The 22,291-nt window shown below is 45.0% G+C and overlaps 1 protein-coding gene across 2 annotated transcripts in view; it reads left to right on the forward strand.

Moving 5' to 3' along the window:
* Positions 1–22,291, forward strand: part of LOC141078374 (uncharacterized) — a 205,693-nt gene that overhangs the window by 171,388 nt on the left and 12,014 nt on the right. For both annotated transcript variants that reach the window (XM_073565119.1, XM_073565120.1), the window contains 2 exons: positions 17,178–17,253; positions 17,348–17,424. In XM_073565119.1, the coding sequence (XP_073421220.1) occupies positions 17,178–17,253; positions 17,348–17,424 (153 nt within the window). The remainder of the gene's footprint in view (positions 1–17,177; positions 17,254–17,347; positions 17,425–22,291) is intronic.

Here is a 22,291-nt window from a genome sequence, read left to right on the forward strand (position 1 = left end):
ACCAAATTAGAAAATGTATTACGTGTTCGTCAAAAGGTTCTCAGTCTGGCCGGCCCTTGTGGTAAGGGATACATAGGCCTTCCTACTAGAGAACTAAGGGTTCGTGTGAGAGAACACCATCTGGTTGAGGATGTGGCGGGTTGGAAGACAATCCCCAGACACTATAAGAGGGTTCATGACTGTAATCCCTACTGTATGGAGGTAAAGGGGATAGATATAATGTGGGATCCAGAGGGGGGATCTGGGCACATTGTTGGCCCAGGTTGAAAGCCGCCGGATCTATAGACTCGGCCCATTCACTCCCCAAGGTCTGAGTGAGAATCTTGGCTTTGGAGCCTTCCGGTGAGATCTGATGTGGATACTGTTGCACAGTTTTTCTTTCCAAGTATTCTGTTTTTTTATTTCTGTCCTCTTCTGTGTCTGTGTTCATTGTCTTGTTTTTAATTCGTGTTGTTTTTAGTAACATAGGTCCATGATTGTACAACTGCGGTCTGTAATCTATGGCGTCGGGGGTCACGTGAACGGCTGGTCAGGAGGAAGAGTTACTTCCTTGTATGAAGAGTCTTGGAAACTAATGCACAGAGGACGAGAGTAGTGAATATCTGCTGGAGGAATGTGGACGTTTTTGAGTGATACTTTGTGATATTTAGTATCTGTGTGAATGGTCGTGTTATGTATACGGATGATCTTCTATTCTATGACTCGATCATAGCTGCCATGTCTTCAGTTAGGATGGCGTGTTACACTTGTGCCATGCAGGGACATTACAAGACATGTGGTATGGAAGGTTGTCTCCTCACTAGAGAAATGGAGCCGAGTTCCGAGCTCTCTACAGTTGTAGATGGCAATTGTAAAATTTGGTAAATATTTGATATAATGGGGTTTTATGTTAGTATTTTTTATGAGGGTATATTATTATTATTATTATCAGTATTTCTTGTTATAGTATTTTTAGTTTTTCATGTTTTCGCACCCACATAGGCTCCTTTTCACGGTCCATTCACTATAGTTCACTGATGGTGTGTCTTTATTTACTATCAGCAGTTCTATGTCACTGATTAGCTTTGTTACACTTTTTTAGTCTTATTTTTGTAAGCTTATACACTTGCAGCAATATAAATCTTCGATGAATTATCCCATTCATCCCCTATATTACACATTGTGCCTATAGAGAGGACTGGTGCTGTCCGATCTGCCGATCTGTGGAATGGCTGAGTTTGGTTCCCACCTGCAGGGGCCGATCAGCACCCATACTGTCATTAGGTGGCCAGGCGAACATTTCTTCTCTATACAGTATTTACATTTATTTGGTCACCCTTTCTTTTGTGTTTTTCATATATTATCATTTTTTATTAATATTACTTTAATATTTTCCCTTCCTTTTCTTATTGATTCGGGTCTGTACAATTTTTTAGAAACATCATCTTCAATATTTATCTGAAATCAAATATCCACTGCTGGGAAACAGATAAAACAGTGGGAAGATAGCCGCCACTGTGCTGTGTCTGCTGCAGATGTGCTGGGTGCTCACATTAGTCACGTCTGCCCCGTGATTGTCTGAATGTAGTGCACAGCTATTGTAGAAAGCTGTGTGTCTTCCTAGGAGTATATTTCCGTGTACGGTGCTCTCCATTCACAGTGTTGGGAGTATGTAGGATGTAGAACGTTGGTCCAAGTGCGTCGGTCATGTTGGCAGCTGCAGGTGATGGAGATCGCTAGTGATGACCTGCCGTGTCCGCGCTACAGTCGTGAGGTTAGGCGGCTGCCATTCATCATCTACTTCCTATAGACTGGCTGATCTGTGAAATGGGTGGCTGACGCTGGAGACACTGCTCAGCATGCTAACACCGCACTGCTGGGATCTGACTGTGCTATGAGCCACAGGCAGTATGTCGCTCAACTGTGAATTCAATTGGGCCATAAATACTGAAAATTGGTAAAAGAAATTAGATGATATTTGCCGCATGTGAACATCACTCCGCTATGATTTCACGGGGTCTGGCGGCTGTCAGCGTTGCTTTGTTATATATAAATGCGGTGCAATGCTGTGCACTGTGATGGCTGAAGGTACTGCAAGAAATTGGAGAGTGTTAGCATCACATTGTCATGATTTAATGTGGTCTGGCAGCTGTCAGCACTGCTGGGTTACAATTTAATGCGGTGCAACAGCGGTCACTATGCCACCTGCCCTCTATCCTAATTTGGCTGCAACTAGTGAGAAAATGTATGAATGAACGAGCTACTATGGCCAAACCCTGCTTATTATCTTTGGTCAGCAGTTGATACAAATATGGTGACGGCCCATTACATACACACACCCCCTGGAGGAAGCATTGACAGCGAAACGCGCGTCGGGGTTTAGGATCTTTAGCGGGCCATTTGGCATCTATGTAGCAAGAGCTGGGAACAGGTAATATGTATTTATGACACCTTTATAGTGTGACTTGCATGTCTGGTCGTGAGGCGTGATAGAGCGTAGCTTTATGTGCAGCCGTTGCTATATGCTTCGGTCTACACTCATAATGAGACTTTGCATTGTGCAAAGCATATGGCAGTATTGGGAACTGCCTTAGTGTGCTTTTTGTCTTCTTTGTGCAAAATATGGAATTCACTAATTAGTGCGGCATTCTCACCATATTATGCATCTATACTGAGGCACCTTTCTCAGTAGGCTAAGTATGGCAAAGTACCGTGCAACTTATGAACAAGGAGTACGCTGTAAGGAATCTGCTGCATTATGGGTCTATACTGAGGCACCTTTCTCAGTAGGCTAAGTATGGCAAAGTACCGTGTCACTTATTAACAAGGAGTACGCTGTAAGGAATCTGCTGCATTATGGGTCTATACTGAGGCACCTTTCTAAGTAGGCTAAGTATGGCAAAGTACCGTGTCACTTATTTACAAGGAGTACGCTGTAAGGAATCTGCTGCATTATGGGTCTATACTGAGGCACCTTTCTCAGTAGGCTAAGTATGGCAAAGTACCGTGTCACTTATTAACAAGGAGTACGCTGTAAGGAATCTGCTGCATTATGGGTCTATACTGAGGCACCTTTCTCAGTAGGCTAAGTATGGCAAAGTACCGTGTCACTTATTAACAAGGAGTACGCTGTAAGGAATCTGCTGCATTATGGGTCTATACTGAGGCACCTTTCTCAGTAGGCTAAGTATGGCAAAGTACCGTGTCACTTATGAACAAGGAGTACGCTGTAAGGAATCTGCTGCATTATGGGTCTATACTGAGGCACCTTTCTCAGTAGGCTAAGTATGGCAAAGTACCGTGTCACTTATTAACAAGGAGTACGCTGTAAGGAATCTGCTGCATTATGGGTCTATACTGAGGCACCTTTCTCAGTAGGCTAAGTATGGCAAAGTACCGTGTCACTTATTAACAAGGAGTACGCTGTAAGGAATCTGCTGCATTATGGGTCTATACTGAGGCACCTTTCTCAGTAGGCTAAGTATGGCAAAGTACCGTGTCACTTATGAACAAGGAGTACGCTGTAAGGAATCTGCTGCATTATGGGTCTATACTGAGGCACCTTTCTCAGTAGGCTAAGTATGGCAAAGTACCGTGTCACTTATTAACAAGGAGTACACTGTAAGGAATCTGCTGCATTATGGGTCTATACTGAGGCACCTTTCTCAGTAGGCTAAGTATGGCAAAGTACCGTGTCACTTATGAACAAGGCGTACGCTGTAAGGAATCTGCTGCATTATGGGTCTATACTGAGGCACCTTTCTCAGTAGGCTAAGTATGGCAAAGTACCGTGTCACTTATTAACAAGGAGTACGCTGTAAGGAATCTGCTGCATTATGGGTCTATACTGAGGCACCTTTCTCAGTAGGCTAAGTATGGCAAAGTACCGTGTCACTTATTAACAAGGAGTACGCTGTAAGGAATCTGCTGCATTATGGGTCTATACTGAGGCACCTTTCTCAGTAGGCTAAGTATGGCAAAGTACCGTGTCCCTTATTAACAAGGAGTACGCTGTAAGGAATCTGCTGCATTATGGGTCTATACTGAGGCACCTTTCTCAGTAGGCTAAGTATGGCAAAGTACCGTGTCCCTTATTAACAAGGAGTACGCTGTAAGGAATCTGCTGCATTATGGGTCTATACTGAGGCACCTTTCTCAGTAGGCTAAGTATGGCAAAGTACCGTGTCACTTATGAACAAGGCGTACGCTGTAAGGAATCTGCTGCATTATGGGTCTATACTGAGGCACCTTTCTCAGTAGGCTAAGTATGGCAAAGTACCGTGTCACTTATTAACAAGGAGTACGCTGTAAGGAATCTGCTGCATTATGGGTCTATACTGAGGCACCTTTCTCAGTAGGCTAAGTATGGCAAAGTACCGTGTCACTTATTAACAAGGAGTACGCTGTAAGGAATCTGCTGCATTATGGGTCTATACTGAGGCACCTTTCTCAGTAGGCTAAGTATGGCAAAGTACCGTGTCACTTATTAACAAGGAGTACACTGTAAGGAATCTGCTGCATTATGGGTCTATACTGAGGCACCTTTCTCAGTAGGCTAAGTATGGCAAAGTACCGTGTCACTTATTAACAAGGAGTACGCTGTAAGGAATCTGCTGCATTATGGGTCTATACTGAGGCACCTTTCTCAGTAGGCTAAGTATGGCAAAGTACCGTGTCACTTATTAACAAGGAGTACGCTGTAAGGAATCTGCTGCATTATGGGTCTATACTGAGGCACCTTTCTCAGTAGGCTAAGTATGGCAAAGTACCGTGTCCCTTATTAACAAGGAGTACGCTGTAAGGAATCTGCTGCATTATGGGTCTATACTGAGGCACCTTTCTCAGTAGGCTAAGTATGGCAAAGTACCGTGTCCCTTATTAACAAGGAGTACGCTGTAAGGAATCTGCTGCATTATGGGTCTATACTGAGGCACCTTTCTCAGTAGGCTAAGTATGGCAAAGTACCGTGTCCCTTATTAACAAGGAGTACGCTGTAAGGAATCTGCTGCATTATGGGTCTATACTGAGGCACCTTTCTCAGTAGGCTAAGTATGGCAAAGTACCGTGTCCCTTATTAACAAGGAGTACGCTGTAAGGAATCTGCTGCATTATGGGTCTATACTGAGGCACCTTTCTCAGTAGGCTAAGTAGGGCAAAGTACCGTGTCACTTATGAACAAGGCGTACGCTGTAAGGAATCTGCTGCATTATGGGTCTATACTGAGGCACCTTTCTCAGTAGGCTAAGTATGGCAAAGTACCGTGTCACTTATGAACAAGGAGTACGCTGTAAGGAATCTGCTGCATTATGGGTCTATACTGAGGCACCTTTCTCAGTAGGCTAAGTATGGCAAAGTACCGTGTCACATATTAACAAGGAGTACGCTGTAAGGAATCTGCTGCATTATGGGTCTATACTGAGGCACCTTTCTCAGTAGGCTAAGTATGGCAAAGTACCGTGTCCCTTATTAACAAGGAGTACGCTGTAAGGAATCTGCTGCATTATGGGTCTATACTGAGGCACCTTTCTCAGTAGGCTAAGTATGGCAAAGTACCGTGTCACATATTAACAAGGAGTACGCTGTAAGGAATCTGCTGCATTATGGGTCTATACTGAGGCACCTTTCTCAGTAGGCTAAGTATGGCAAAGTACCGTGTCCCTTATTAACAAGGAGTACGCTGTAAGGAATCTGCTGCATTATGGGTCTATACTGAGGCACCTTTCTCAGTAGGCTAAGTATGGCAAAGTACCGTGTCCCTTATTAACAAGGAGTACGCTGTAAGGAATCTGCTGCATTATGGGTCTATACTGAGGCACCTTTCTCAGTAGGCTAAGTATGGCAAAGTACCGTGTCCCTTATTAACAAGGAGTACGCTGTAAGGAATCTGCTGCATTATGGGTCTATACTGAGGCACCTTTCTCAGTAGGCTAAGTATGGCAAAGTACCGTGTCACATATTAACAAGGAGTACGCTGTAAGGAATCTGCTGCATTATGGGTCTATACTGAGGCACCTTTCTCAGTAGGCTAAGTATGGCAAAGTACCGTGTCCCTTATTAACAAGGAGTACGCTGTAAGGAATCTGCTGCATTATGGGTCTATACTGAGGCACCTTTCTCAGTAGGCTAAGTATGGCAAAGTACCGTGTCACTTATTAACAAGGAGTACGCTGTAAGGAATCTGCTGCATTATGGGTCTATACTGAGGCACCTTTCTCAGTAGGCTAAGTATGGCAAAGTACCGTGTCCCTTATTAACAAGGAGTACGCTGTAAGGAATCTGCTGCATTATGGGTCTATACTGAGGCACCTTTCTCAGTAGGCTAAGTATGGCAAAGTACCGTGTCACATATTAACAAGGAGTACGCTGTAAGGAATCTGCTGCATTATGGGTCTATACTGAGGCACCTTTCTCAGTAGGCTAAGTATGGCAAAGTACCGTGTCCCTTATTAACAAGGAGTACGCTGTAAGGAATCTGCTGCATTATGGGTCTATACTGAGGCACCTTTCTCAGTAGGCTAAGTATGGCAAAGTACCGTGTCACATATTAACAAGGAGTACGCTGTAAGGAATCTGCTGCATTATGGGTCTATACTGAGGCACCTTTCTCAGTAGGCTAAGTATGGCAAAGTACCGTGTCCCTTATTAACAAGGAGTACGCTGTAAGGAATCTGCTGCATTATGGGTCTATACTGAGGCACCTTTCTCAGTAGGCTAAGTATGGCAAAGTACCGTGTCCCTTATTAACAAGGAGTACGCTGTAAGGAATCTGCTGCATTATGGGTCTATACTGAGGCACCTTTCTCAGTAGGCTAAGTATGGCAAAGTACCGTGTCACTTATTAACAAGGAGTACGCTGTAAGGAATCTGCTGCATTATGGGTCTATACTGAGGCACCTTCCTCAGTAGGCTAAGTATGGCAAAGTACCGTGTCCCTTATTAACAAGGAGTACGCTGTAAGGAATCTGCTGCATTATGGGTCTATACTGAGGCACCTTTCTCAGTAGGCTAAGTATGGCAAAGTACCGTGTCCCTTATTAACAAGGAGTACGCTGTAAGGAATCTGCTGCATTATGGGTCTATACTGAGGCACCTTTCTCAGTAGGCTAAGTATGGCAAAGTACGGTGTCACTTATTAACAAGGAGTACGCTGTAAGGAATCTGCTGCATTATGGGTCTATACTGAGGCACCTTTCTCAGTAGGCTAAGTATGGCAAAGTACCGTGTCACTTATGAACAAGGAGTACGCTGTAAGGAATCTGCTGCATTATGGGTCTATACTGAGGCACCTTTCTCAGTAGGCTAAGTATGGCAAAGTACCGTGTCACTTATTAACAAGGAGTACACTGTAAGGAATCTGCTGCATTATGGGTCTATACTGAGGCACCTTTCTCAGTAGGCTAAGTATGGGAAAGTACCGTGTCACTTATTAACAAGGAGTACGCTGTAAGGAATCTGCTGCATTATGGGTCTATACTGATGCACCTTTCTCAGTAGGCTAAGTATGGCAAAGTACCGTGTCACTTATGAACAAGGAGTACGCTGTAAGGAATCTGCTGCATTATGGGTCTATACTGAGGCACCTTTCTCAGTAGGCTAAGTATGGCAAAGTACCGTGTCCCTTATTAACAAGGAGTACGCTGTAAGGAATCTGCTGCATTATGGGTCTATACTGAGGCACCTTTCTCAGTAGGCTAAGTACGGCAAAGTACCGTGTCCCTTATTAACAAGGAGTACGCTGTAAGGAATCTGCTGCATTATGGGTCTATACTGAGGCACCTTTCTCAGTAGGCTAAGTACGGCAAAGTACCGTGTCCCTTATTAACAAGGAGTACGCTGTAAGGAATCTGCTGCATTATGGGTCTATACTGAGGCACCTTTCTCAGTAGGCTAAGTATGGTAAAGTACCGTGTCACTTATTAACAAGGAGTACGCTGTAAGGAATCTGCTGCATTATGGGTCTATACTGAGGCACCTTTCTCAGTAGGCTAAGTATGGCAAAGTACCGTGTCCCTTATTAACAAGGAGTACGCTGTAAGGAATCTGCTGCATTATGGGTCTATACTGAGGCACCTTTCTCAGTAGGCTAAGTATGGCAAAGTACCGTGTCCCTTATTAACAAGGAGTACGCTGTAAGGAATCTGCTGCATTATGGGTCTATACTGAGGCACCTTTCTCAGTAGGCTAAGTATGGCAAAGTACCGTGTCACTTATTAACAAGGAGTACGCTGTAAGGAATCTGCTGCATTATGGGTCTATACTGAGGCACCTTTCTCAGTAGGCTAAGTATGGCAAAGTACCGTGTCACTTATTAACAAGGAGTACGCTGCAAGGAATCTGCTGCATTATGGGTCTATACTGAGGCACCTTTCTCAGTAGGCTAAGTATGGCTAAGTACCGTGTCCCTTATTAACAAGGAGTACGCTGTAAGGAATCTGCTGCATTATGGGTCTATACTGAGGCACCTTTCTCAGTAGGCTAAGTATGGCAAAGTACCGTATCACTTATTAACAAGGAGTACGCTGTAAGGAATCTGCTGCATTATGGGTCTATACTGAGGCACCTTTCTCAGTAGGCTAAGTATGGCAAAGTACCGTGTCACTTATTAACAAGGAGTACGCTGTAAGGAATCTGCTGCATTATGGGTCTATACTGAGGCACCTTTCTCAGTAGGCTAAGTATGGCAAAGTACCGTGTCCCTTATTAACAAGGAGTACGCTGTAAGGAATCTGCTGCATTATGGGTCTATACTGAGGCACCTTTCTCAGTAGGCTAAGTATGGCAAAGTACCGTGTCACTTATTAACAAGGAGTACGCTGTAAGGAATCTGCTGCATTATGGGTCTATACTGAGGCACCTTTCTCAGTAGGCTAAGTATGGCAAAGTACCGTGTCCCTTATTAACAAGGAGTACGCTGTAAGGAATCTGCTGCATTATGGGTCTATACTGAGGCACTTTCCCTGGAAGCAGACTCTGCGGTGAAGTATGGTTTACAATATCAGTAAGGAGCACGCGATAAGGGATTCCTTCTAATGAACATATACACAGCACAGAAGGTGGATACATGTCGGTGGCACTTTCTCTGTATTATGAACAGGGGCGTCTCTAGACGTTGTTAATGGGCTAAGCATGCCACGTACTGACTGATGCGGTTTTTCCACTGTTTTATTTTGTGGACACTGTAGCGCTAATCTGAAGCAATATCATGGGAATGACAACCAATTAGGCCATGCGGTTTGTTGCAATATTTATGAAAAAGGAAGATTTTATTAGGAAATACAAAAAATAAATTGAAAGCGGATAATTTATCTCTGCATAGCAATGATATGGTGCGCTTCCAATAATATGAGATCACAGCGATGGTTTTGGTCTTATATTTATTTCTCTAAAATATTTTTACAGACATGATAGAAAACATTCATGCACAATTTTGATATGCATTTAACAATATAGGTCTCTTCTTCATGTTCCTTGAACTTATGTATACGCTAAACTCTGATCTTTTTATGGTATGAGGCACTTTATTTTATATTTACATGTTGAAATAAAAATTGGAATTTTATTTAACGAGTGTTTCTATCACACTTTTTTGATCTAGATGTAGCGTATTGTCTACAGAGATCACTATGTTTCATAGTTCTTTAATTCTGTAGAAAAAAAGCCGATCACAGACATGACACAAAACTAAAGTCATTTCAAATGGCAACTTTCTGGCTTTAAGAAACAGTAAAAGAAATCAAGAACAAAAAAATGTGGTAGTCAGTAATGGTTACTTTTTTAGACCAAGCAGAGGGGAAAAATTATGGAATCACTCATTTCTGTGGGAAAAAATTATGGAATCACCCTCTAAATTTTCATTCTCAAAATTAACACCTGCATCAAATTAGATCTGCTCGTTAGTCTGCATCTAAAAAGGAGTGATCACACCTTGGAGAGCTGTTGCACCAAGTGGTCTGACATGAATCATGGCTCCAACACGAGAGATGTCAATTGAAACACAGAAGAGGATTATCAAACTCTTAAAAGAGGGTAAATCATCACGCAATGTTGCAAAAGATGTTGGTTGTTCAGTCAACTGTGTCTAAAATCTGGACCAAATACAAACAACATAGGAAGGTTGTTAAAGGCAAATATACTGGTAGACCAAGGAAGACATCAAAGCGTCAAGACCGGAAACTTAAAGCAATATGTCTCCAAAACAGGAAATGCACAACAAAACAAATGAGGAACGAAGGGGAGGAAACTGGAATCAACGTCTGTGACCGAACTGTAAGAAACCGCCTAAAGGAAATGGGATTTACATACAGAAAAGCTAAACGAAAGCCTTCATTAACACCTAAACAGAAAAAAACAAGGTTACAATGGGCTAAGGAAAAGCAATCGTGGACTGTGGATGACTGGATGAAAGTCATATTCAGTGATGAATCGCCAATCTGCATTCGGCAAGGTGATGATGCTGGAACTTTTGTTTGGTGCTGATCCAATGAGATTTATAAAGATGACTGCCTAAAGAGAACATGCAAATTTCCACAGTCATTGATGACATGGGGCTGCATGTCAGGTAAAGGCACTGGGGAGATGGCTGTCATTACATCTTTGTAATGTAAGATATGATTTTGCAGAACTTTCCAGAACCTCCCTTTGCTACACACTGAGGAGATTCAGCCTGTCATGTAGCTGCAACCCCTCCTCTTCCCCCACAACACACACACCAGCGTCTTCCTGCTTGCAGCTCAGTGAAATCTGAGATCACAATGAGGATTCTCCCTTCCCCCCTCCCTGCAGCCAGGAACGGAAGTCCTTTGTCCTCTAGACATGTGCTAGGATCAATATGAGTAGTATTAAAACAAGTCATATTGCAAAAATCATACACCACAGATATATAATAATTATATTCCTGCGACGGGCACGAAAAAAGCTTTTCTACCCCTAGTTTTCACGGTTCTAGCAGCCCCAGAAACTGAGATATGGATTCCTTCTAAACGTTGTGTCTGAACTACTGCATATTTGGTTTTGAATTATTGTAATAAACAAACTGCAAAGAATGATACCATATATGTGTTTGTGCGAGCTTCCCTCATGAAGATATGGTTAATATAAAGTTTTAGTAAAATTTCAACCTAGAGAGTAAGGGGGTGGAACCTCTCCAGCCGGCCCCTTTTGCTGAGGTCACGCAGCCAAGACCATAAGGGATGCAAGGGGACAATGAGCTCAGTTGGAGCTACAGAGTCTGTGCTGACAAGAACCCCAGATGAGTGGAGACGTGTGGCTCCGCCTTCTTTCCCCAGCCACATGGTTTGCCTAATACCACCTAAGCACATGTAAGTGTGACCCTCTGTTCTTTCATCCATGTTATTTTCATATTTGCATTGTACATACTTAATGTCTCGATTTTGTAACAATTCTTTATCTATGTAATCACTGCCCTTTTGGGAATAAATGATAAAATCTATTAGCTCTGTCTCCATGCTCTAAGAAACGAACTATGCGCCTTTGTTAGATAATCGCTACTAATTTGGGGGTTTGCCACGGACCCTCTTAATTAACTCTTTGATTAAGTAAAGCGTGGCTGGTGGCAGTGTGGTGTGTGAGGTTGGTTAGGCTGGTTGGCAGTCCGGAAGGGTCTTATATTGCTGAATGACGGGCTGCGGCCACAGCATTGATAATTCCTTTACTGCAGTAGCCTAATTGCCCGTGCACAACAAGCAGCCCGTCCGGCGACTAATTATCCTAGGTGCAGTTCCCTGACTGACCTGAGGGTAAGGGGGGTGCCGGAGAGCTGCGAGTTCCAAAGTGAAACTGAGAAGGTGGGATATACATAAATCTCCGCAGTTCTTGGAAGGTTGTTAGCAGTGGTGGGGCATCCAAAATACCCCCCTGCTGTAAATTGTTAGGGCAAGATTAGCTTGCTGTATATTTTTGTCACATAGTGCCGGTGGTGGGATAACTAAGATAAGCCTCCACTGTGCCTGTGATATCCGTGTGCCGGCACTGCGTCGCGTCCCTCCGTCCGCTGACCTACTGGTGCCAGTGGTGGGATCGTGACACATTGGTGGCACAGGGTCCGCTGTCGTTTGTTACAATTTGGTGGCACTGGCGGCGCCGTTCGTCACAATCTTCAATAAATGCACAAGTTTATGCTGATGTTTTGGAGACTTTTATTATCCCATCAATTGAAAGGATGTTTGGGGATGATGAAATCATTTTTCAAGATGATAATGCTTCCTGCCATAGAGCAAAAACCGTGAAAAAAGACACATGAGGTCAATGTCATGGCCTGCAAATAGTCCGGATCTCAATCCAATTGAAAATCTTTGGTGGAAGTTGAAGAAAATGGTCGATGAGAAGACTCCAACCTGCAGAGCTGATCTGGCAGCAACAATCAGAGAAAGTTGGAGCCAGATTAATGAAGAGAACTGTCTGACACTCATTAAGTCCAAGCCTCAGTGACTGCAAGCCGTTAGAAAAGCCAGAGGTGGCGCAACAAAATACTAGTGATGGATGGGTTGGAGGGTTTTTTGTTGGTTTGTTTTTCATGATTCCATAATTTTTCGTCAGAATTGAGTGATTCCATATTTTTTCCCCTATGCTTGGTCTAAAAAAATAACAGTTACTGACTACCAGATTTTTTGTTCTTGATTTCTTTTACTGTTTCTTAAAGCCAGAAAGTTGCCATTTGAATTGACGTTAGTTTTGTGCCAGGTCTGTGATCGGCTTTATTTCTACAAAATTAAACAACTGAATGCACATCCTCCGAGGCCGGTGATTCCATAATTTTTGCCAGGGGTTGTAGATGCTATGGGACTCTGCTGTACATAATAAGTGAGTACACTGTATGCTAAGGGTCTTTGCTATACATAATAAGTGAGTGCACTATAACACTGTACAAGTCAGTGTCCCATCTGATAAAAAAAAACCTGCAGCACACGGACATTTCACACAAATGTGAGAATAAAAAACTGGAGTCTGAACTGAGAACGTAAGTGCATATTAACACATGACCATTAACCAGAGAAAACAAAAAGCGAAAAACACAAATATCCTGAACTGAAAAGTAAAAAATAAACTGCAAATAATGCATAAAAGTAATAATAATAATAAGGGTATTTAGTAAACATAATTTTGATCAAAATAATGTAGAAGCCATCCCGCCACGTCACGGCAACCCTTGTGGGACAGTCCTAACTCTAGTATTTAAAACCTTTTCAATAAATGAATAAAACGAGTCTGAACTGAGACCGTACGTTAATGTGTATGCACAATGTAAGTGCTTATTAACACATGACCATTAATCAGAGAAAACAATAAGCGTTGATTTATTGTGCATTCAGTGCATATATGGGTGTGACCGCCCTCTTTCTGAGCTGGGAAAGCCGTCCTGTCTGGCCTAAGCTGTTCCTAGTGGTTCAGCCGCTCGATCCTTGCTCACATTCACGTCACTTGGCAAGTGAAAAGGTTTTAAATACTAGAGACTGTCCCACAAGGGTTGCCGTGACGTGGCGGGATGGCTTCTACATTATTTTGATCAAAATTATGTTTACTAAATACCCTTATTATTATTATTATCACCTTTCTGCATTATTTGCAGTTTATTTTTTACTTTTTAGTTCTGGATATTTGTTTTTTGCTTTTTGTTTACACAAATGTGAGAATGTAGAATAAGGGATTGTACAGATAACATCATCACTCAACGTCACAGAATAATATCCACATCCAGGCACTTACCGCTGACGTCCCGTCTGATTAGAGCCGCTTTCTCCTGTTTTTTCTCCATCTGCTCAGACCTTGATGTCGACATCTCCCAGCCACGAATTCGTCTTGTCACCATCATCGTCTCAGCCCAGAAAATAATACATACAGTGGGGAAAAAAAGTATTTAGTCAGTCAGCAATAGTGCAAGTTCCACCACTTAAAAAGATGAGAGGTGTCTGTAATTTACATCATAGGTAGACCTCAACTATGGGAGACAAACTGAGAAAAAAAAATCCAGAAAATCACATTGTCTGTTTTTTTTTTCATTTTATTTGCATATTATGGTGGAAAATAAGTATTTGGTCAGAAACAAGCAATCAAGATTTCTGGCTCTCACAGACCTGTAACTTCTTCTTTAAGAGTCTCCTCTTTCCTCCACTCATTACCTGTAGTAATGGCACCTGTTTAAACTTGTTATCAGTATAAAGACACCTGTGCACACCCTCAAACAGTCTGACTCCAAACTCCACTATGGTGAAGACCAAAGAGCTGTCAAAGGACACCAGAAACAAAATTGTAGCCCTGCACCAGGCTGGGAAAACTGAATCTGCAATAGCCAACCAGCTTGGAGTGAAGAAATCAACTGTGGGAGCAATAGTTAGAAAATGGAAGACATACAAGACCACTGATAATCTCCCTCGATCTGGTGCTCCACGCAAAATCCCACCCCGTGGGGTCAGAATGATCACAAGAACGGTGAGCAAAAATCCCAGAACCACGCGGGGGGACCTAGTGAATGAACTGCAGAGAGCTGGGACCAATGTAACAAGGTCTACCATAAGTAACACACTACGCCACCGTGGACTCAGATCCTGCAGTGCCAGACGTGTCCCACTGCTTAAGCCTGTACATGTCCGGGCCCGTCTGAAGTTTGCTAGAGAGCATTTGGATGATCCAGAGGAGTTTTGGGAGAATGTCCTATGGTCTGATGAAACCAAACTGGAACTGTTTGGTAGAAACACAACTTGTCGTGTTTGGAGGAAAAAGAATACTGAGTTGCATCCATCAAACACCATACCTACTGTAAAGCATGGTGGTGGAAACATCATGCTTTGGGGCTGTTTCTCTGCAAAGGGGCCAGGACGACTGATCCGGGTACATGAAAGAATGAATGGGGCCATGTATCGTGAGATTTTGAGTGCAAACCTCTTTCCATCAGCAAGGGCATTGAAGATGAAACGTGGCTGGGTCTTTCAACATGACAATGATCCAAAGCACACCGCCAGGGCAACGAAGGAGTGGCTTCGTAAGAAGCATTTCAAGGTCCTGGAGTGGCCTAGCCAGTCTCCAGATCTCAACCCTATAGAAAACCTTTGGAGGGAGTTGAAAGTCCGTGTTGCCAAGCGAAAAGCCAAAAACATCACTGCTCTAGAGGAGATCTGCATGGAGGAATGGGCCAACATACCAACAACAGTGTGTGGCAACCTTGTGAAGACTTACAGAAAACGTTTGACCTCTGTCATTGCTAACAAAGGATATATCACAAAGTATTGAGATGAAATTTTGTTTCTGACCAAATACTTATTTTCCACTATATAATATGCAAATAAAATGAAAAAAAAACAGACAATGTGATTTTCTGGATTTTCTTTTCTCAGTTTGTCTCCCATAGTTGAGGTCTACCTATGATGTAAATTACAGACGCCTCTCATCTTTTTAAGTGGTGGAACTTGCACTATTGCTGACTGACTAAATACTTTTTTTCCCCACTGTACACTGTATACATACATGTGCCTCCCCCCGAATACAGATATGTACCCCACCATTAATATACTATTAGCCACGCACCAATATAAAGTGATAAGCAGCGCTGTGCCCCCATTACCTATCATCTCTGACTCCTTGCATATGCATTACTCCGTCTGTGACTCTCCCCAATTGCCTGTAAGGCTGTGTGCACACGGAATATATGCAAGGTTTACAGTACAGAAAAAGTGAATGAGATCCCTGACGTCTCATGCACACGTTGCTTATTTTTTCCTTGCAGATTTGCAGCAAATTAAAATCTGCATAATGTCAATTCTTGCAGCATATTTCACCCGTACTAATGGGGAAAATACTAGCAAAAGCATGGCAAAAATGTGGAAAAAAATAAATGTGTTTTATGCAACTTTCTTCCTGCCAACATATTAGGATATGCAGCAGAATTTTCTCCTGCAAATCCTGAATGTGTGCACACAGCCTTAGTCCCTGTCCTGTGTCCGTCCTTTCATTATAAGTACTTGATAGCATCTCCTTCCACCCCAAATTCATTATGATTCTGTCAGGTACTGAGCATGGTCCGCCCCCTCCCAATTCATTACAAGTCCCTGATAGAATCTTCTCCCACCTTTCAGTTCATTATAAAGAGTACTATGCACCTTATCGCCTCCTCTCCCAATCCCCAATAAATTTTAAGTCCCCGATTGCATCACAATGAATTGTGATATGGAGAAGAACGTTGTCAGGGGCTTAGCACCCTCCTCCTTCACCCAATTCATTTTATATCTTTATCTAACATCTTCCTCCACCTTGCCCTGTTTGTAAATCCATTATAAGTCCCCCTTTCTCCCATCCCAATCCCCCACGTCCCATCATTGTCCTCTTCCTCACCCCCATCATTGCCTTCTCCACCACCCCACACCACCCCATCATTGCCTTCTCCACCATCTCCATCATTGCTCTGTCCACCACCCTCATCATTGCTCTCTCCACCACCCCAATCATTACCTTCCCCCATCACCCCCATCATTGCCCTCTCCACCACCTCCATCATTGCCCTCTCCACCATTACCCTCTTACCACCCCAATAATTGCCCTCTCCACCACCCCATCATTGCCCTGTCCACCACCCCCATTATTGCTCTCTCCACCACCCCAATCTTTGCCCTCTCCACCACCCCAATCATTACCTTCTCCCATCACCTGCATCACTGCCCTCTCCACCACCTCCATCATTGCCCTGTCCAACACCCCCATCATTGCCCTCTCCACCACCCCAATCATTACCTTCCCCCATCACCTCCATCATTGCCATCTCCACACCTCCATCATTGTTCTCCCCCTCCACCCCATCATTGCCCTCTCCACCACCTCCATCATTGTTCTCCCCCTCCACCCCATCATTGCCACAGATGCGCGCTGAATGCTAACGTCATCCAGCCACGCTCCTGCGTCAGATAGGAAGCGCTGGTCAGGAAGCAGGATGGATCTCTGCAGCTCCGCTCCGCTGCCATTTTCTCCTGTAGGCAGCGGATCAGCAGGGATTGCTCCATGCCCTCTGCACATGAGGGCAATTTGGCCAGAACCCCCCAGAGCCTTGGGACCAAGTAAACAGGCCAAATTGCCCTCAGTGTTAGCCGCCCTGCAGGGTCCCTCTCCACCTACGGGTCCTCACTGGCTGCACATGCAATATATCCGCCCTTGAATCACTGATTCGTGGCTTATTTCAATTTTTTTTTCGATTTTAGGGTGAAGATCTGATTGATATTAAGGATGAGGTTATAGATAAAGAACAGGCGACTGATTTCACGTCCGAGCAGCAGTGTAAGGAGGGGGACGTTCATGTCTGTTAAAGGGTCACCTAGATACTACTCCCATCATCTCATGTAACACTCTCTTGTCTGGCTGTTTCCTACAGATGGCCTCTGTGTAAGAAATCCCCCGGAGAGATGTCCGTCTCCTCTGAATTCCCAGGAATGTCCAGAGAGTCACCAGGTAGATGAAAGATGAAGCTGGGCCTCCATAACATCTACAGCGGTGAAAGAAATATTGAAAACGTCACCAGTTTTCTAAGTAACTTTATTTTTATAAGTGCTATTGACATGAAATATTCACCAGATGTCGGTAACAGCCCATCCAATCCACACAGGCAAATAAATCATCTATAGATGTCCATAAATTAAATTATATGTAATAATGAGAAAAACACAGAGAAAAAGTATTGAACACGCTAACTGAAATGTAATAAATATTTAATACAAAAGCCTTTGTTGCTGATGAAGCTTCATGACGCCTCCTGTATGGAGAAACTAGTCACAGGCATTGCTCAGGTGTGATCACATCCTGAAGCTTCTGTGGCTCCTTCTATAAACTTGAAGGTTTAGTACCTTTCATACATTTTCTCTTGAATTAGGTCTGGTGATCGACTGATCCATTCCAACAGCTTTAGTTTCTTTCCCTGAAACCAACTGAGAGTTGGTCGGCTGTGTGTTTGAGATCATTGTCTTCCTGAAATGTCCACCTTGTTTCATCTTGATCAGTCTGGTAGGTGGCAGCAAATTTTTATCAGAAATGCCGCAGTACATTTGTCCATTCATTGTTCCTTCAATTAAATGAAGTTTGCCAGTGCCGTATGCTGAAAAACAGCCCCACACCATGATGTTCCCACCTCCAAACTTCACTGTTGGTAATATGTTCGGAAGGTGAAATGCAGTGCTTTTTGGCCTACAAGCATGGTGTGTATTATGGTTTCCAAAGAGTTCAATTTTGGTCTCATCTGACCAAACTATATACTCCAGTATTCCACAGGCTAGTCTGAATGTTGTACATGCAGGCCATGGAGGTTGAGTGGTGAGCGTACATACAAGCCATGCAAGTTGAGTGCATTACTGTAAGGAGTAGCAAGAGTGGACCCTCTGGGTCATGGTACCGGGATCCCTGGAGCGAGCTGGCCAGGTGATGCCGACCCCTATACAGGGACCGTTAGGAGCAGGCCCGAAGGAGTCGAATACCGCGACAGCTGATACCAAGAGGGGCGGCTCAGGTGCGGATGATACAAGCAAGGCAGAGGGTCAGGAGCGACAGGAGTCGGGAGCGACAGGAGTCGGGAGCGACAGGAGACAGGAGTGACCAGACTGGGCCAGAGTACAGTATGGAAGGCACACGATAATCAGGCGCCTCCATGAGGGAGGAGTCACCTGATATATCCTGTGCTGGAGCTTGATTGGTAACCGCTCCACAGGGAAGGGGCAGAAGGGGTTAAGAGAGGAGAAGAGCGCGCACCCGTGGCCTAAGGTGCATGCCCAGGACAGGAGCAGAGGAGGAGGAGGAAGCCTTATGCAGAGCTGCAGGACGGGAGACTGGGGGTGCCGCGCGCCGGCTGGAGTGGTGAGCGGGGAGTCGGGGGGAGACCCAGGGAGCAGGAGCAGGCAGAGCGGGACCCGGCGAGACAGGTGACGCCGGCCCCGACCTTACAGGCGGCGCTGGTACTGACCTGACAGGCGGGGCCGGCGTGACAGTACCCCCCCTTTACGTCTCCTGAGATTGGCCAAGAATCGGTCCCTGATGCGTGGAGCATCAACATTCTCTCGCGGCTCCCAAGACCTCTCCTCAGGACCGAACCCTTTCCAATCGATGAGGAAAAAGGTCTTTCCCTAACCTTTTTCATGGCCAAAATATCTCTCACCTCAAAGACGTCATCGGCCCCCACTGGCTGAGGAACAACAGGAGGCGCAGGGCAGAACTGATTGAGGCCGACCGGTTTCAGGAGCGAGACATGGAAGGCGTGAAGGAGTGAAGCAGGCAGCCTCAATCCATAGGCCGTATTGTTGATGCGTCCAAGAATCTCGAAGGGGCCGATGTACCGGGGACCCAATTTATACGAAGGGATTTTCAAGCGGGTGTGTGTTATGAATGGGTCACCGAGGAGAAAAAAGCAAAACAAGCTAAGTCACAGAAAATCAGAGAGGTTGGTATCTATGCAGATTGCAGATCCCTGATCCTACCACACAACTAGCAGCAGCCGTGGAGCGTACCTACGATGTTCCTAGACGCTTCGTCACAGCCGGAGGACTAAATAAGCCTGAAGCATGAAAAGGGGAAAACTAACTGCCCCAGAGCAGACCCCAAAGGAATAGATAGCCCCCACACATGTATTGACGGTGAAACAAAATGAAGGCACAAACAGGCAGGAAAATAGGCTGAGCAAACTATGGGGCCCAAACTAACTAGAGAGGAAAGGAAAGGAAAGACACTGTCTGCAACCTGCAAAAAACCCTACAAAAATAATGTCCAACACTTCTGAAGTCACTAGACTTCTCCCACTATATCAGCACTCTGAAATATTCTGAGACAGAGCAAAAAGAGACCAAACTAGTAAGGGACAAAAAGCAAATTGGCAAAATACTGATAAATAAGAGTGGAAATTCAGCACAGCCCCCAGCCGGGGCTGGCTGACCACACCAAAAAACTGAATAGACCAACAAAATCAAGTGTGAACATTAGCAGAAAAACTTAGCTTTAGATGACTGGAACATAGCTGAAAACCAAGAGCTGACAAGCCAGAAGGAATCACCAGCAACTGAATAGGGCGTCGGCTGTCTTAAATCCAATCTGAGACTCCTGAGGTCCAATCGTCATCCTCATTCTCAGGTGGCAGATCTCCACCTATCAAATCAGCCTCACTACCTCCTGTTACCACCAGAGGGAGTCTGGAAGGAGAACTCACAACAGATGTGCTTGGTTGACAGCCAGACTTTGTCTCCTGGATGGTATGGTGGGAGATCCTGCCGCCTCTTGTCGGCATGTTTTTTCATCCGGGCCGCGCCTTGTATAAGAGCCTCTTTGATCTTCCTCCAGACCTGGGAAAATTCTAGGGAGAGGGCATCGGTGGCAGGTATGCCAGAGGATGCAGATACTGGAAGGGGCACACCTAGGTTCTGACCAGAGACCACAAAAAACGGAGACTTGGTGGTGGATTCATTGGAATGATTGTTATGGGCGAACTCTGCCCATGGAAGAAGATTGACCCAATTGTCATGATGGGCATTGGAGAAGTTCCGCAGGTAGGAGGTCAAGACTTGGTTGACCCGTTCGACTTGCCTGTTGGTCTGTGGATGATAAGCGGAAGAGAAATCCAGAGATATGCCCAAGAGTTTACAGAGTACTCTCCAGAAGCGGGAGGTAAACTGTACCCCGCGGTCCGACACGATTCGCTGAGGAAGCCCATGTAATCTGAAAATCTGATGAATGAAGATTCTGGCCAATTTGGAGGCCGTGGGCAAGCCGGGCAACGGGAGAAAATGGGCCATTTTGGAAAACCAATCGACTACTGCCAAAACAGTCGTGCATCCAGAAGAGCGGGGCAAGTCGGTAACAAAATCCATGACGATGTGTTGCCAAGGGGCTTCGGGAACAGGCAACGGCTGAAGGAGACCGGAGGACAAGCTTCTAGGTACCTTGTTCCTGGCGCAAATTGAGCAGGATGCCACAAAGTCTAAAACATCCTGGCGTAGAGAAGACCACCAGTAATAACGGGAAACCAGCGCAAGGGTCTTGATGCCAACATGTCCAGCGATCTTGGAGGAGTGGCCCCAGCTTAGTACTTCTGCCCTTTTGTCCTGCGGGTCGAGGGTCTTGACAGGCGGCACGGAACAAAGATTCACAGGAGCTAACGTGATAAACCGGGCAGGATCGATAACATGCGACGGAGCCTCCTCCACTTCGGGTGACCGCAGGGACCGGGAAAGAGCATCTGCCTTGGTATTCTTGTCACCGGGTCGGAAGTGGAGCTCGAAGTCGAAGCGAGAGAAAAACAATGACCACCTGGCTTGTCTGGAGTTGAGTCTTTGAGCCGACTGGAGGTAGGCCAAGTTTTTGTGGTCAGTGAAGATTGTGAAGGGATGGACTGCCCCTTCCAGGAGATAACGCCACTCCTCCAGCGCCATCTTTATGGCCAGCAACTCTCGATCCGTAATCGTGTGGTTACATTCTGCGGGTGAGAATGACTTGGAGAAGAACCCGCACGGAGCCAAGCGCCCGGTGGATGTCTTTTGGGAAAGAATTGCCCCAGCCCCAGTAGAAGATGCGTCTACCTCCAAGACGAAGGGCTTGCTGACCTCTGGCCGATGCAAAACCGGAGCCGTGGCAAAGTCCCGCTTCAGGGCGAGGAATGCGTCTTCAGCTTCCGAGGGCCAGATGTTCGGTCTAGCTCCCTTCCGGGTAAGGGCAACAATAGGCTTGGTTAAAGCAGAGAAGTGCGGAATGAATTGCCTATAGTAATTTGCGAAGCCCAAGAACCGTTGAATGGCTTTCACTCCGACAGGTCGTGGCCATTTGAGCACCGCGGACAATTTCTCTGGGTCCATTCGCAACCCCGAGTCCGTGATGATGTACCCCAAGAAGGGTAGGGAGGTCTGCTCAAACAGGCATTTTTCTAACTTTGCATAAAGTTGATTCTCCCGCAGGCGTTGCAAGACCAGGCGAACACTCCTCCTGTGAGAGGACAGGTCTGGTGAAAAGATGAGGATGTCATCTAAATACACCACGAGGCACGTGTACAGAAGATCCCTGAAAACGTTAGCAAATTCTTGGAAGACCGCTGGGGCGTTACAAAGTCCAAAGGGCATGACCAAATATTCATAATGGCCATCCCGCATGTTGAAGGCGGTCTTCCACTCATCTCCGGCACGTATTTGGACCAAATTGTAGGCCCCCCGTAGATACAGTTTGGTAAAGATCCGGGCACCACGCAGGTGGTCAAACAGTTCGGGAATAAGTGGTAGAGGATACCTATTCTTGACCGTGATGTTATTTAAGCCTCGGTAATCAATGCAAGGTCGAAGGGATCCATGCTTCTTACGAA

The sequence above is a fragment of the Dendrobates tinctorius genome, unplaced genomic scaffold, assembly GCF_039654945.1.
Source record: "Dendrobates tinctorius isolate UK_male_01 unplaced genomic scaffold, ASM3965494v1 ptg000548l, whole genome shotgun sequence".
NCBI classification, from domain to species: Eukaryota; Metazoa; Chordata; class Amphibia; order Anura; family Dendrobatidae; genus Dendrobates; species Dendrobates tinctorius.